We start from the raw sequence: 14,860 nt of genomic DNA, 5'->3' as shown, positions 1-14,860 counted from the left end.
TCGGTCTTCGTGCTCGGCATCGTGGGTGAGTCTATGTATGTGTGTGAGTCGATGTGTGTGTTTAAGTCCATGTGTGTGTGTAAAGTCAATGTCTGTGCGTGAGTCCATATGTGTGTGTGTGTAAGTCGATGTGTTTGTATGTGTGTGGGTCGATGTCTGTGTGTAAGTTGATGTGTGTGTGTCTTTTTCGCCCGGGCAACGCCGGGTACTTCCCGCTCGTGTCATATAAATACTTTCTCAAGTAATTTCAAAAGCTACTTCATCCACATTAGGGGCAAACATTTACCTGCCCAGCAAAAGGCTTTAGTCACAGATAAATAAATCCAACATGTTTAATTCTCAGACCTGGAATAAGCAAATTAGGGTAAACACTAACATAAGGGTTCATATTCTTACATACAGTACCCTGGCGTCTACAAACTAAGTTGCCTCTGTGGTAGTAGTGGTAGTAGTTACATTGGAGAAAACCAAACGACATGTCTCGGACCGCATCCGTGAACACAAAGCAGACCTAAAACACGGTAGGGACCAACACCTCGGCCGTGGCAGATCACTGTTATAATTCAGTAGGCTCACATGATATTGACTTCTCCAAGACAGAGGTTCTCTGCAAGCCTTCTGGCTACCATGAGAGATTCGTTCATGAGGCTATCCACATATACAAACACAGAGACAATTTCAACTGAGAAGATGGATTCTGGCTTAGCAATCATTGGAAAGATGTTATAATCCATTTCAGTCTTTAATTGATTGTTCACGCTTACGGTGGCTTTCAGACCACATCCATTATTTTCGTCTCCCCCCTCCTCTTTTCCGAACATAGATGGACTCAGTTTAACACGTAGGCTTTCGCGACCAATATTATTCATAATAAAGGTTTTTGGGTTAGATCGCGTTTATTTATAAATGTGTCGTAACCCTCCACCACCCGACACGGCCAATCAGCAAAAAAGTGTCACGTTGACAAAAGACAAATAATTCACTACTTTAGCCCACCGGTGTGTTGAAGAGTGAATCCACATTTACCTTTATTATGAACAGATGGACTCGTCCATCTGAATAACTGCCAAATCGCTCTCCGTGGTGCTAACGTTTAAAAAAAAACGCCACTTTTTTCAAATTTTCTTGCTGTAGTTTTCACACCTGATGATGATTGCTTCTGTTGCAGTCGAAACGTCGTGATAATTTTATTGTTTTATATTTTTATTATTTTAATGTTTCCCTTCTACATGACTTTACCAAAAGAAACAAGAAATGAATCCCTGCAGTCACGAAAGCTTTAAATCAAAATTTAACATCAGGGTTGTTTTTTTATATATATACAGTCCATGTTGACTGAGCTGGGATCACCAGTTCCCTAGTAATGAGAAGGCAGTACAACCACTTTATTTGGTGATACTGCATTGACAGCCGTGCACAAGCAAAGTTAACAAAACTCAACATGCTTGTAAAAAAAACTGGCTTTAAAGGAAAAAATATAGGTACTTAGGCACTGATTTGGGCAAAGGTGCTTCTATATGAAATCAACCTTTTGGGCATTGGCCATTCTTCAAAAAGTAGGGTCTATTACAAATATGAAGGGCCATTTTGTAAATCGTCACCTATTTATATGTATTTATTGATGAATCAGTATAACCACAGCTGACTAAAACTGTGAATAAATCACACCCAGGATATCAGCATTGCTGGCTCGGTGCTCTGAAACCATGTGATTCCTCCGCGTGACGCGGCCACCTGCTGGTCACTCACTTGTAGCCCATGAAGCGGGGCGCGTACTTCTGAATCTGCGTTTTGAAGGCTTGGGGACTGACCGTCTCTGAGCCCGTGCTGCTCCAGAGCGCCTGCAGCAGCCGGGCAAACTCTGCTCATGTGCAGCAAGCACACAGAGCAGACACACACACTTTCGCTCATTTAGTCACTCACTCACCCACCACTCACCCAATCACCGCACTGCATGTCAAAAGACTTGTTCTTCTGCTTTTTTTCCCTCGCACTGCTCCACTTTGGAATTCCCTGCCATTGTTTAATTTCCGAAGCTCTGATAAAAAATCTTGCTCAATAAAAAAACATGTTCACTTATATCTATCTGTCGCACATCTCTCCATCACACAATGCCTTTCAGAGGTACTCCCAATGTCATGCACGAAGATTACTTGGTCACACTCAGTTAAACATTGTGCACCCTTGACAGTGTCCATGTAAGGAAGGGTCTCCTAACACTGGATTTGCAAGTCCCACATGAACTTAACCTTGTGTGAATCATACATGTAATAAGGTGCTCTCTTTACTAAGTACGTAATTACCAATGCTGATATTCACCATGACTCAATTACATATCTGCTCTTAATTGTGCCAAAAAGCAGCAATATGTATCGGGAGGGAGCCCAAACTGTACAAATAGCAGCTCAACAAATGAGGAAGGTGGATCTTAAGGCCCAAGCATTGTTAACAATCACATACACTTAATATAGGGAGCGTTCAGCTCAAAGCATGTACAGAAACACTTTAAGTACAACAAAAACAAGTACAAAAATGTTTGTTTATGTTATTGCGTTTGTCATGTTGGTGACCCAGGTCATTCTTGTATAACAGACTACACTGGTCTCTTGAGTTCATGTCCGGTGAAATAAAATACATTTTAACTTGAAGGTGACGCACAGGGAGGCCTTCTTCCAGTAGTGAATAATGATGAACAGTGATGCCTGTGTAAACGCAGAAACTGCAAGGGGGGCACTTGCCATACCCTCCATGAGAGCGCCCTTCATCCTGCTGCCCATGTTGAGCTCTTGTTTGAAGTCCCCCTTGAGGCAGTAGTCACGCAGATCATTACTGTTGCTCAGGCACTGGATCACAGAGTTGAGGAAGCACTGCACACACAGTACAGACACGCAGAGCCACACTCAGCCGACCGCATCGCTCAGACGGAATCCCGCACTAACAAAACGTGGCAAGAAAATGCCAGCTAAGAAAAGAACCTCCTGCTTTGGACACTCAACAACACTGGGACAGTTGTGAGCAAGGGTGCAGATCCACCTTAGGACTCATCAGGACAGGGGAACAGGCGGCGATCTTAATGTCCACTTGCCACCCACCATCATTTCTGGAGACCCAACTCGAAACACAAACGGCTCTTACTCTATGTGTTCGAGGCTATCCGACATCAGCGAGCATCTTAGGTGGGGACATGGCCCAGCAGTCATGCATTTGCCGGATGTTGCAGAGGTTCATGGTTTGATTTGGGCTGGCTGCTCTGGCTAATACTCCCATATATTTTAAGTCTTCGTGACTGCAGGAATCCATACTCTCTGGTTCTTTCGGTAAAGTCACGTAGATAGAAAAAATATAGAACACGACGTTTCAGTCGCAACACAAGCGTCCGTCATCAGGTGAGAAAGAATGATCTGCTGTTATGGCTTTACATAGGCACAGGGGGGAGTGGGAGGGGTTTTGTAGAGTAACTTAAAGCTTTCGTGGCTGCAGGAGTTCACGGGGGGGGGGGGGGGGGGGGGGGGGGTTTGTGGTGTGCAGGGATGGGTGGAGGCTGACATAATTTCAGGGATGGGTGGGGACTGACATAATTTCTCCAGCCCCCACGCGTCCCTGCACGCCACAAACCCTCCCCCCTTGAACTCCTGCAGCCACGACAGCTTTAAGTTACTCTACAAAACCCCTCCCACTTCCCCCCCCCCCTCCCGTGCCTATATAAAGCCACAACAGATCATTCTTTCTCACCTGATGACGGACGCTTGTGTTGCGACCGAAACGTCGTGTTCTATTTTTTTTCTATCTACGTGACTTTACCGAAAGAACCAGAGAGTATACTGTCATATATATTATTATAAAATATATTTATGGTGGATGTTAAAGATCCCAAGACATCACGCGAACAAGTGGCCAATTCATCTTCTTTGTTCTTTCGGTAAAGTCACGTAGAATGGAAATAAAATAATACAAATAATATCAAAATAAAATTCTCACGACGTTTCCGCCACAACACAAGTAGCCTTCTTCAGAAGAAGAAACAGAACTGTCGTGAAGACAGTGCTTGAGTGAACACTGCCAAGTTTGGAAGCATCTTTTAAGCTGGGTGGGAGGAACAGAGCGCCTTGACAAAGGAGTTTACATATCAACAGTAGCTGTGTTAATGTGTTGGATTAGTAGGATGTTAAAGTCAGAAATTAGCATGTAACTGGGGGATTAGCATGATGTTGGTGTGAGGGATTAGCACCACGGAGAGCGACGAGCTTTGTTCAAATGGACGAGTCCATCTATGTTCGGAACGGAGGAGGGGGGAGAGGAGTTTACATATCAACAGTAGCTGTGTTAATGTGTTGGATTAGCAGGCTGTTAAAGTCAGAAATTAGCATACAACTGGGGGATTAGCATGATGTTGGTGTGAGGGATTAGCACCACAGACAGCGACATGCTAATTTCTGACTTTAACATCCTGCTAATCCAACACATTAACACAGCTACTGTTGATATGTAAACTCCTCTCCCCCCTCCTCCGTTCCGAACATAGATGGACTCGTCCGTCTGAACAAAGCTCGTCGCTCTCCGTGGTGCTAATCCCTCACACCAACATCATGCTAATCCCCCAGTTACATGCTAATTTCTGACTTTAACATCCTGCTAATCCAACACATTAACACAGCTACTGTTAATATGTAAACTCTTTTGTCAAGACGCTCTGTTCCTCCTACCCAGCTTAAAAGACGCTTCCAAGCTTGGCAGTGTTCACTCAAGCGCTGTCTTCCTGACAGTTCTGTTTCTTCACCTCAGGAAGGCTACTTGTGTTTTGGCCGAAACGTCGTGAGAATTTTATTTTGTTATTATTATTTGTATTATTTTATTTCCATTCTACGTGACTTTACCAAAAGAACCAAGAAGATGAATCCCTGCAGTCACGAAAGCTTTAAATCGAAATATAAGTGGCCAATTGTGACCTGGCGTCTCAATCCAAATTATAAAAATGACACCGCAAAGTAAGTAATTGGGTAACACAAGTAACTGTCACCCCCTACTGTTGTGCCTGCTAAGGGTTGTGTGGTATTTAGCAGTAACTAGGCTGTGGGGACTGTCAGGCTGTAGCTGGTGGGTTTAGCCATTTACCGTGTTTCCTAAGTTCCGCAGTCCGACCAGGCCCTTCACTGACTTGGTGGCCTGTAAGGCCACACAGGTAGGATGAAGGAAAGAGAAATTTACATTAGAAACCGAACCTACATAAAAACAACACAGACAAATTAAACAATAAAGTCAATGGGACACATGGTGCTGAATCGGCCGATCAGCTGCCCTAGTGGTTTGCCTGATTGCTGGTGATGGCAGTGATATCGGCACATTTGCTAAGCACACCTTGGGGCCAAACGGTTTCTCTGCTCAAACGAGCATTGCACGGTGCTCATCTTTGTCAGAAGCCCTGATGCAGTGGTGGAAGTTCCACGTTCCTATGTTGGTAAGCAGGTTAACTAATCTTCAATTCCCACTGTTAAGTTCCCACAAATTGGTATCTATTTTATTAACCCCGTAGCAATGGAGAACATCAGTAAACGACTGCGCAAATAAACAATCACACAAAAAACTATCTGCTGGTTTGACACTACATGTCGAAACTGGTTCAGAGTTTACTTGTATTAAACTGATGGCGCTGAAAATGTTATTCCTAGAATGCTGCGCAAGCTGATGAGATGTGTAAACAATACTTTTTTAAAGTGGAATAACAGATATGAAAATATGCAGTCTGATTATCTTTTTCGTTACATAAAAATTGCCTTTTCATTGAATTTGGTAAAATTCCAGTTGTGAAAATAAAAAAACAATGGCTACGTCGCCTGACAAAACAATACCAAAAGTGCAACGATGTCAAGATAACGTGCATCAAACTGTGTATGTAACATCTGATTACTGTTTCGGCCAGGTGATTGAGCGTTGAAGTGAGCGGCTCGCAATCAGAGATTGGGAGTTAAAATCCTGATTGGGGATTGACTTAAGCCGTGATTATTGCCTCTGGGGTCAATGAAACGAGTACCACTTAATGGGTAAGTCAACAGAATCACGAGTATAAGAAATTAGTTTCTGAAAAAACACATGCATCGCAGCCTAAAGTATAACAATGCAAAATACATCAATGCAACAAATATAATTCAGGGAATAATACCTGAATTACAGAATTGAAAAAAGTGCCTGAATTAAAATTAGAAGTAAATTCAATACATTTCCTGGAAATAAACATTGGATCGGACAAATTACTCTTTAAACCATTCATGAAAAAAAGGTACAGAAACATCAACATTGATTTTGGGTGATTATTGCAGGAGGGCTTTGCCCTGGCACCGGTAAAATAAATACCAAATTTGTTGGGAAGTCAACAGTGGTTGTGCTATGGATAGACTGCCTCCACCATAGGAATGTGGAATTTCCACCACTGATTCAGGCCTGTAAACAAGGAGATGAGCACTGCCTCAATGCTCATTTAAGCAGGAAATCACTTCGACATTCAATGGTACACTTAGGTTAAATGAGTAAAAACAATGCAAAAGAAAAGCATTCAAATTGCATAGTATTGCTGCATACCTACTGGTCATAAATAATTATATAGTAAAACTCCATCTTAAAATAAAAATCGCAATTTTTATTGTGGAGAACAAAAGTAAAAAAAACAAATAAGCAAGCATTACACCTCCACTTAAGTATGCACTCACAGAAGGCTGTGTGGATTATACGATGTCACGAAAACCTTCATTTTTTTACATGGAAGTATATGTGGAGGCATATTTTTTGCTTATTTATTTCATGAATAAAATAGTTTTGTGCTAAATTCAGTCTTGCTCAACTGTGTGTATGTTTTGTATAACTGTATCATCCAGTTTTTGTATGGCAGACGCTGAAGAGGCCATCAGAATAAGGTTCACAAAGGGACCGCACAGAGATCAATGATTTAGCTGTATGCCTAGACATCAAAAGCACAATTTAAAGATGTATTTAGCAAAAAATACAGCTTGATAATAATGTAAATTAATTAACATTCCCAACAACCTGGCTGGAAAAGAAAAACAAATATTTTAACAAATCGGGTGAAAACTGGAAGAACGTTATTTATTTTTACATGGCGTAGCCAGTGTTAGCTGGGAGTCGGAAAACGGTCAACCACATATCACAGGTCACAGCCCTTGCACATGAGGCCCTGCAGCTGGCTGCATGGAGAACGCAAGTAGAATGTTTCCTTAGTTTGGAATTCATAACTGTAGATGTTAAGAGAGAAAAATACAGCAGCTGTTTAATGCAACTGGCCACTGGTCCTTAGTGTAACTAATAATAATACTTCGTAATTACAATGGTATTTTCCAAAGCCTCAATTAACTTTCAGACTCTTTTTTCAGAATGGTCCTGTATTGAATTTTTTCTACCAATTCCCTGGGTCTAATCTTTGAAGTTCCAAGATAAACCATACATATACAGGAAAGCTCTGTACAGACAGAGTGAATCAATTTCTGTATCACCATCTCCAGGCTAACTCGCAGGGCAAGCCTACAACAGCTCGTTTTCCCAGAAAGTCTATTGTACTTTGTTTTTACTTTATTGTTTTTGTAATTTTGGTGACTCAATCTGGAAAAAATATTTATCCTGGTCTCACACATTAAACAAACTAAACGAGAACTATTTATTCTAATCATGCATTGTCGGTACATTCATGGTATTTTGGTCAAAGATACATCGGTTTGTGTATTGAGGATGGATGGATTAAATTATACTACTGGTAGGAACCTCCTGGTTCCACCAGCCCACAGGGGATTATTGTGTCCGTCCGTCGTGCATCCAAAAATGGGAGGGGTGGGGCTGGGTGGGGAGGGAGGGGCTGGGTGGGGAAGGCGGCCACGGCACACACGAGGGAGTGGGTGGCCACCAACCACGTCCGGCCATCTTCACGACATTTTCCCCTCCACGTGGAGAATCAACAACATGCGTTTGGAGTATGCGGCTGCTCTCAATCTCTACATTGTAAGCCGCCAAGTCCGCCCTCACAGTCGAGCATATTTGCGGAATACACCACGCCGCCGTTGACCCTGGCCATTAACCGAGCAACCCAACGTTCCTACCAGCTCCCTCCGCAGGAATGTTCTCAACTTTACAAATACTTACCGAGAGTTTATTTTTGTAAATGCTATGGTCAAAATGACTGTACCACATTTAATATGTTTGCTGAGTATGCATAAATTGACGCTGGAAACACCCTTGCAAACAACATGTTTAATCTCAAGCAACTTACCAGTAAAAAAAAAATTAACAAATAAAATAAACTGGTTTCTTCATAATAAAGGTTTTTGGGTTAGATCGCGTTATTTATGTGTCGTAACCCTCCACCACCCGACACGGCCAATCAGCAAAAAAGTGTCACATTGACAAAAGACAAATAGTTCACTACTTTAGCCCACCGGTGTATTGAAGAGTGAATCCACAACATTTACAGTTTGAGTACGACGTTTCGCTGGTAATTACATCCAGCATCATCGGGCAATTCGCCAGAAGGGCAATGCTGATTGGCCGTGTCGGGTGGTGGAGGGTTACGACACATAAATAACGCGATCTAACCCAAAAACCTTTATTATGAATAATATTGGTCGCAAAAGCCTACGTGTTAAACAAACTGGTTTATATTTTCATACAAACAGTACGAGTGGCTGGCTGCCCAAACGCCTCTCCCCGTCCCCCCTCGCCAAGCTCCAGTCCCCTCTCTCTCTCAGTGCCCTCTCTCCCCACTTCTCCTTCAGTCGTCTTTTATAACGTGATCTATTTACAACCCGTGGAGTGGGACCTTTGCCCCCTTCCTACGTCACTGCCGAGCACAAAGACGCAAATAGAAATAACAGTAAAAAACAAAAGCCAGTTGAAGCACCGCTGCGTTAATTATGGTCCCTGGGACACACGGCGGGCACTGGTTTCCAGCGCAGGCTTTGTGCCGGGGCAAGAAGGTTCTGCATCTAGTTTCACATTTTCCCGATTCAGCAGAACTCAGAGCTAGGACCGAGCGTTGGCTGCGCCAGTCCATACACATTTGGCATTGTGAAGCAGCTGTGCCATCCCGAGCATGCTGGGATATGCTTTAAACGAGAAGCATTTACTATTGCGGACATGTAGAGTCAAAGGGACAAAACCATATCTTGACCAATCAGCCGAACGTTTGTGATCTACCATATTACTGGGCCAATTGTGCATAGTGCAGTCCCCAACCATTATTCACTCAATCTCCTTTGGAAGCTCTAGTGCTATAAAGAAGGACCCCTGCTTAAAATGTTTATTCTTTAAAAAATACATTGAAGGCCTAAGTTGTATAGGATTGATAAATGTATAGTTTTTGTTATTAGTGCTTGTGCATCGCTGCCAATGCAATATCACCAAATTTCTCTGCGATTAAAAAGTTTGGAATTGAACGTGAATTAATTGCTAAACAAAGATTATCGTGAGTGTAATAACATACTGATTTGTGCGAAAAAAAAAATAACCTAATACCAGAATTTTTTATATTTACATTTTCTATGTGGAGAGACAAATATGGGCAAGTTACATATTATCCACTTGTAGAGCTGACCTCCAACACATGAAGTGCTATAACCACAGTGCCACCGTGCGGCCTCTGTTCATGTTGTGTAAATCTTGATTTGAAGCTTTCGTGACTGCAGGAATCCATACTCTTTGGTTCTTTCGGAAAAGTCACATAGGTATAAAATAAAATAAATCACGACTTTTTGGGCGCAACACAAGCGTCCGTCATCAGGTGGGAAAGCATGGTCTGCTGCTGAGGAAGACTATTTTAAAAGGTTGTAGCCCAAGGGTCATAAAGAAGTGTGAGAAATTAGTATGTAAATGTAAGAATGGAGAGCGGCCTCCTCGACGAGGGCACGGAAGTGGCTATGTTAATGTGAGAGATTAGCATGTTAATGTAAGAACGAAGAGGGGTGCAATCCAAAGGCATGAGAGTGCAATCCAAAAGACATGTGAGCATGAGAGTGCAATCCAAAGGACATGTGAGCATGAGATTGCAATCCAAAGGCATGAGAGTGCAATGCAAAGGACATGTGAGCATGAGAGATCTAAGAGAGAGGCATAAGAGAGAGACAGAGTCAGAAATAACAGCTGACATAGGCGGGTAGGATGGAAACATCACAGTCAGTTAAGACTTTACCTGGTTAATAACGTCCTTCCAATGATTGCTCAGTTTGTACCCATATTCGCAGTTGAAGTTGTGTCTGTGTTTATATGGATGGCTTCATGAACAAATCTCTGAAGGTAGCCAGTAGGTTTGCAGAGTACTTAAGGCTGCGATTAATGTGTTTTTACGGTCACTCATTTCTAATACTCGTGATTCTCAACAGGTATCTTTATAAAACAGTAAATCATACCGTTTCATTCAGATGACTCAATTGGAAAACAGTTTTGGATATTTTGGTAGTTATATTTTCATGTGTATTTATAGCATTGTGTATATAGAGTATATCACAATACGACAGGTACACAGTACACGTGTTTGCTTAAGACTTGTATTGCTATAGGCCACTTGACAACAATCACCCTCATTTCATCAATCATGGGACCTTCTTTGCCAGTACCAAAATATGAGAATAGGTTTTCCCCTTTTTTCTGGCAACAAACAGGTGTTAAGATGTTATAACACCAAACTGAAACCTTTAACAAGGAATCATGTCTGCATTAACCTTTTGGCATCCTCTGGTCTAACACCGTTATGAGACTAGGCTCAAACGAAAGCGCTCTCTGGTGTGGACCAATCAGTTTAAAAGACAATGCATATATTATCAGAGTATGTTTTTTGTTTGCATTCTAACCACCCTAATTGTTGAAGCCAGGTTGCTGGGATCGTTGCTGAGTGTGAAACACCACAAACTTTGACACACACAAAGCACACACACACGCCTGCACAAGTGTATACTCAGGCACTTTTACACAAGCACAAAGATCTCCCCCTATAGTCTGAATAGACTGTTGGGGCAAGTGCTGTTAGGGAGCACCTATAAAGGCCAGCACGACACACGAGGGGGTGGGTGAACAGCACCACGCTTGGCCGTCTTTGTCTCCCGAGTGGCGGTGTTTACACATCGCACCAGGTACTCGTTTGAGGCTGAGTCGACTTAGGGGAGGCCCAGGACCGATTCAGATAATCGTCACTGGTGTTGGCCGTGAGCGGGAATCGAGCTCGGGTCGCCGGGGATATAGTGCAGTGAGCTAACCATTGCGCCACTGCTCCCCTAAACACAAAGACACAGGCACTCACGCACACTCATACGCTTATACAAAGAGAAATGCTGAGAAAATGATCCTCATTTAGCCTCATAGATTTATGGGGCAAATTATATAAATAAGTACCATGTAATTCTAAGCAAAAAGGTCCCCCATCTAGCGTACACAGACTGTTGGGGGAAGTGCCTTTAGTTTAACACGTAGGCTTTCGTGACCAATATCATCCATAATAGAGGTTTTTGGGTTAGATCGCGTAAATATATAAATGTGTCGTTAAAACCCGCCACCACCTGACACAGCCAACTAGTAAGGGTTGTCACGTAAACAGAACATGCCAATTCGTCACTAGTACAGCACACCAGTGTGTTGGAGAGGCAAGTCACAACATTTACAAACTGTCGCCTGATGAAGCTAGTCCTGAATACCTCCAAAACCAAGGTGCTATGCTTCTCACCAGGACTAAAGCAGGAAGTTATTTTTCCCCAATTACATTCCTTAAATAATTATCAAATAGAGCAAGTCAAGATCTATAAGTATCTTGGGGTCAGCCTGGATTCAAAACTGAATTTTGAAGATCACATTGATTATATTGGTAAAAAGACAAAAATAAAAATGGTTTTCTGTATCGACACAAGCACTGCTTCCCCCCAATGTTCCGTTTGGAATTGATAAAAGCTACCATACTGCCACTACTTGACTACTGTGACATCGTGTATAAATCAGCCCCAAGTACTGTACTGAAGAAGCTTGATTCCATCTATCACTCGGCCTTAAGATTTACACTGAATTGCCCATATAGGACTCACAACTGTTCGACGGCTTGTGCACCAGATCTTATTTATTCACGATGTACTTACAAAAAAATCCGCATACTACCTGCTGGATCTCCTCTCTGCTTCAAAGAAAAAATTTGACCTCAGGTCTTCGCTCATTTACCAGCTTCACATTCCCTATTGCCGTACAAAAACTGGAGGAAGGGCCTTTGCTATTGATGGCCCCGGAGTGTGGAATGCTATTGTCAATAAACTGCAACTTGAATCGCTACCAATGAGATCTTCTCTCAAAACTGCTCTAGAGGAGTTGTACACCCCTAGCTGCCACTGCTATTCATTGGCATAAAATAAAATAAAATGTTTCGCTCCGGATGACGCTGCAAAGTATTATCTGTAGTGTGCTGATCTTAAAGGTGCATTGAAAAAATTGATACTCCGACTGATGCCTCTGTTGTTGTGGAGTAACTTATGCAGCCAGCTATGGCTCTAGGATTTGGTGTTACATGTTATTTATGTAATTTATTGTAAAAATTCGGTCACAGTCCCTGTGATCACTGTTACGTTGCAATTATGGCTTTAATTTTTGGTGATTTGGAAAAGTTTTTTTGGTTTGGACATGTTTGTTTTGTTGTAGTACGGAGTTAGACTGATGGCCTTAATCTAAGTTTTCTTCTGGTTGTTGTTGTTTGACTTGCATCGCACTGGGATTTTCTGCACACAGCGTTGGTGTACGTGCTTTTTTCAGGAATATATTGCTGTTTTTTTTTTCTTGGATTATCTGTTTGCACAGTCACATAGTCACTTTAAGATGTTTTTCTTGTTCGTGTTTTTGTTTTTGTTTGTTGTGGTTGCACCCGATTCAAGAGCCGAATGGCTCACAGGGCTATACCAAAATAAATAAACTGACACTGAACTGGTGAAACGTCGTACTCAGTTTTAACCCAAAAACCTCTGTTATGAAGTGCCTTTAGCAAGCAACTATGAAAGCCAACACATTGCACAAAGGGGTGGTGTGGCAAGCTCTATGCCAGGCAACCTTTGTCTCCCCGATGCTAATGTTTACACACCACACCAAGTACTCATTTAGGGCTGGTCATCCTAGTGGAAGCCCAGGACCAGTTCAAATAATAAACCGCTGATGTTAGCTATGGCAAGGAATGGAACTTACGCTGCCATGTCCAGAACAGTGTGCGAACCACTACAATATCACTTCCTCCGCACACACACCCACATAAACTTGTATACACACACAGGAAAATATCCACCCATACAGTGAGGGAAAAAAAGTATTTGATCCCCTGTTGATTCTGTACGTTTGCCCACTGACAAAGAAATGATAAGTCTATAATTTTAATGGAAGGTTTATTTGAACAGTGAGAGACAGAATAACAACAAAAAAATCCAGAAAAACGCATGTCAAAAATGTTATAAATTGATTTGCATTTTAATGAGGGAAATAAGTATTTGACCCCTCTGAAAAACATGACTTAGTACTTGGTGGCAAAACCCTTGTTGGCAATCACAGAGGTCAGACGTTTCTTGTAGTTGGCCACCAGGTTTGCACACATCTCAGGAGGGATTTTGTCCCACTCCTCTTTGCAGATCTTCTCCAAGTCATTAAGGTTTCGAGGCTGACGTTTGGCAACTCGAACCTTCAGCTCCCTCCACAGAATTTCTATGGGATTAAGGTCTGGAGAATGGCTAGGCCACTCCAGGACCTTAATGTGCTTCTTCTTGAGCCACTCCTTTGTTGCCTTGGCCGTGTGTTTTAGGTCATTGTCATGCTGGAATACCCATCCACGACCCATTTTCAATGCCCTGGCTGAGGGAAGGAGGTTCTCATCCAAGATTTTACGGTACATGGCCCCGTCCATCGTCCCTTTGATGCAGTAAAGTTGTCCTGTCCCCTTAGCAGAAAAATACCCCCAAAGCATAATGTTTCCACCTCCATGTTTGACGGTGGGGATGGTGTTCTTGGTGTCATAGGCAGCATTCCTCCTCCTCCAAACACGGCACGTTGAGTTGATGCCGAAGAGCTCCATTTTGGTCTCACCTGACCACAACACTTTCACCCAGTTGTCCTCTGAATCATTCAGATGTTCATTGGCAAACTTCAGACGGGCATGTATATGTGCTTTCTTGAGCAGGGGGACCTTGCGGGCGCTGCAGGATTTCAGTCCTTCACAGCGTAGTGTGTTACCAATTGTTTTCTTGGTGACTATGGTCCCAACTGCCTTGAGATCATTGACAAGATCCTCCCGTGTAGTTCTGGGCTGATTCCTCACCGTTCTCATGATCATTGCAACTCCATGAGGTGAGATCTTGCATGGAGCCCCAGGCCGAGGGAGATTGGCCGTTATTTTGTGTTTCTTCCATTTGCGAATAATCGCACCAACTGTTGTCACCTTCTCACCAAGCTGCTTGGCAATGGTCTTGTAGCCCATTCCAGCCTTGTGTAGGTCTACAATCTTGTCCCGAACATCCTTGGAGAGCTCTTTGGTCTTGGCCAAGGTGGAGAGTTTGGAATCTGATTGATTGCTTCTGTGGACAGGTGTCTTTTATACAGGTAACAAGCTGAGATTAGGAGCACTCCCTTTAAGAGTGTGCTCCTAATTTCAGCTTGTTACCTGTATAAAAGACACCTGGGAGCCAGAAATCATTCTGATTGAGAGGGGGTCAGATACTTATTTCCCTCATTAAAATGCAAATCAATTTATAACATTTTTGACATGCGTTTTTCTGGATTTTTTTGTTGTTATTCTGTCTCTCACTGTTCAAATAAACCTACCATTAAAATTATAGACTGATCACTTCTTTGTCAGTGGGCAAACGTACAA

At 42.5% G+C, this 14,860-nt stretch overlaps 1 protein-coding gene across 4 annotated transcripts in view; it reads right to left on the bottom strand.

The window, feature by feature from the left end:
- Nucleotides 1-14,860, bottom strand: part of LOC116937330 (ubiquitin carboxyl-terminal hydrolase 2-like) — a 56,788-nt gene that overhangs the window by 28,479 nt on the left and 13,449 nt on the right. For 3 of the 4 annotated variants that reach the window (XM_032944393.2, XM_032944391.2, XM_032944390.2), the window contains exons 3-5: nt 5,113-5,163; nt 2,744-2,867; nt 1,750-1,861 (exon numbers count right to left, since the gene is read on the bottom strand). In XM_032944393.2, the coding sequence (XP_032800284.1) occupies nt 1,750-1,861; nt 2,744-2,867; nt 5,113-5,163 (287 nt within the window). The remainder of the gene's footprint in view (nt 1-1,749; nt 1,862-2,743; nt 2,868-5,112; nt 5,164-14,860) is intronic. The other variant, XM_032944392.2, reaches the window with a different exon arrangement.

Source organism: Petromyzon marinus, chromosome 32 (assembly GCF_048934315.1).
Source record: "Petromyzon marinus isolate PM22_M1 ecotype Great Lakes invasive population chromosome 32, UKy_Petmar_22M1.pri1.0, whole genome shotgun sequence".
Classification (NCBI taxonomy): Eukaryota; Metazoa; Chordata; class Hyperoartia; order Petromyzontiformes; family Petromyzontidae; genus Petromyzon; species Petromyzon marinus.
This window is presented reverse-complemented; position numbering and strand designations above follow the sequence as displayed.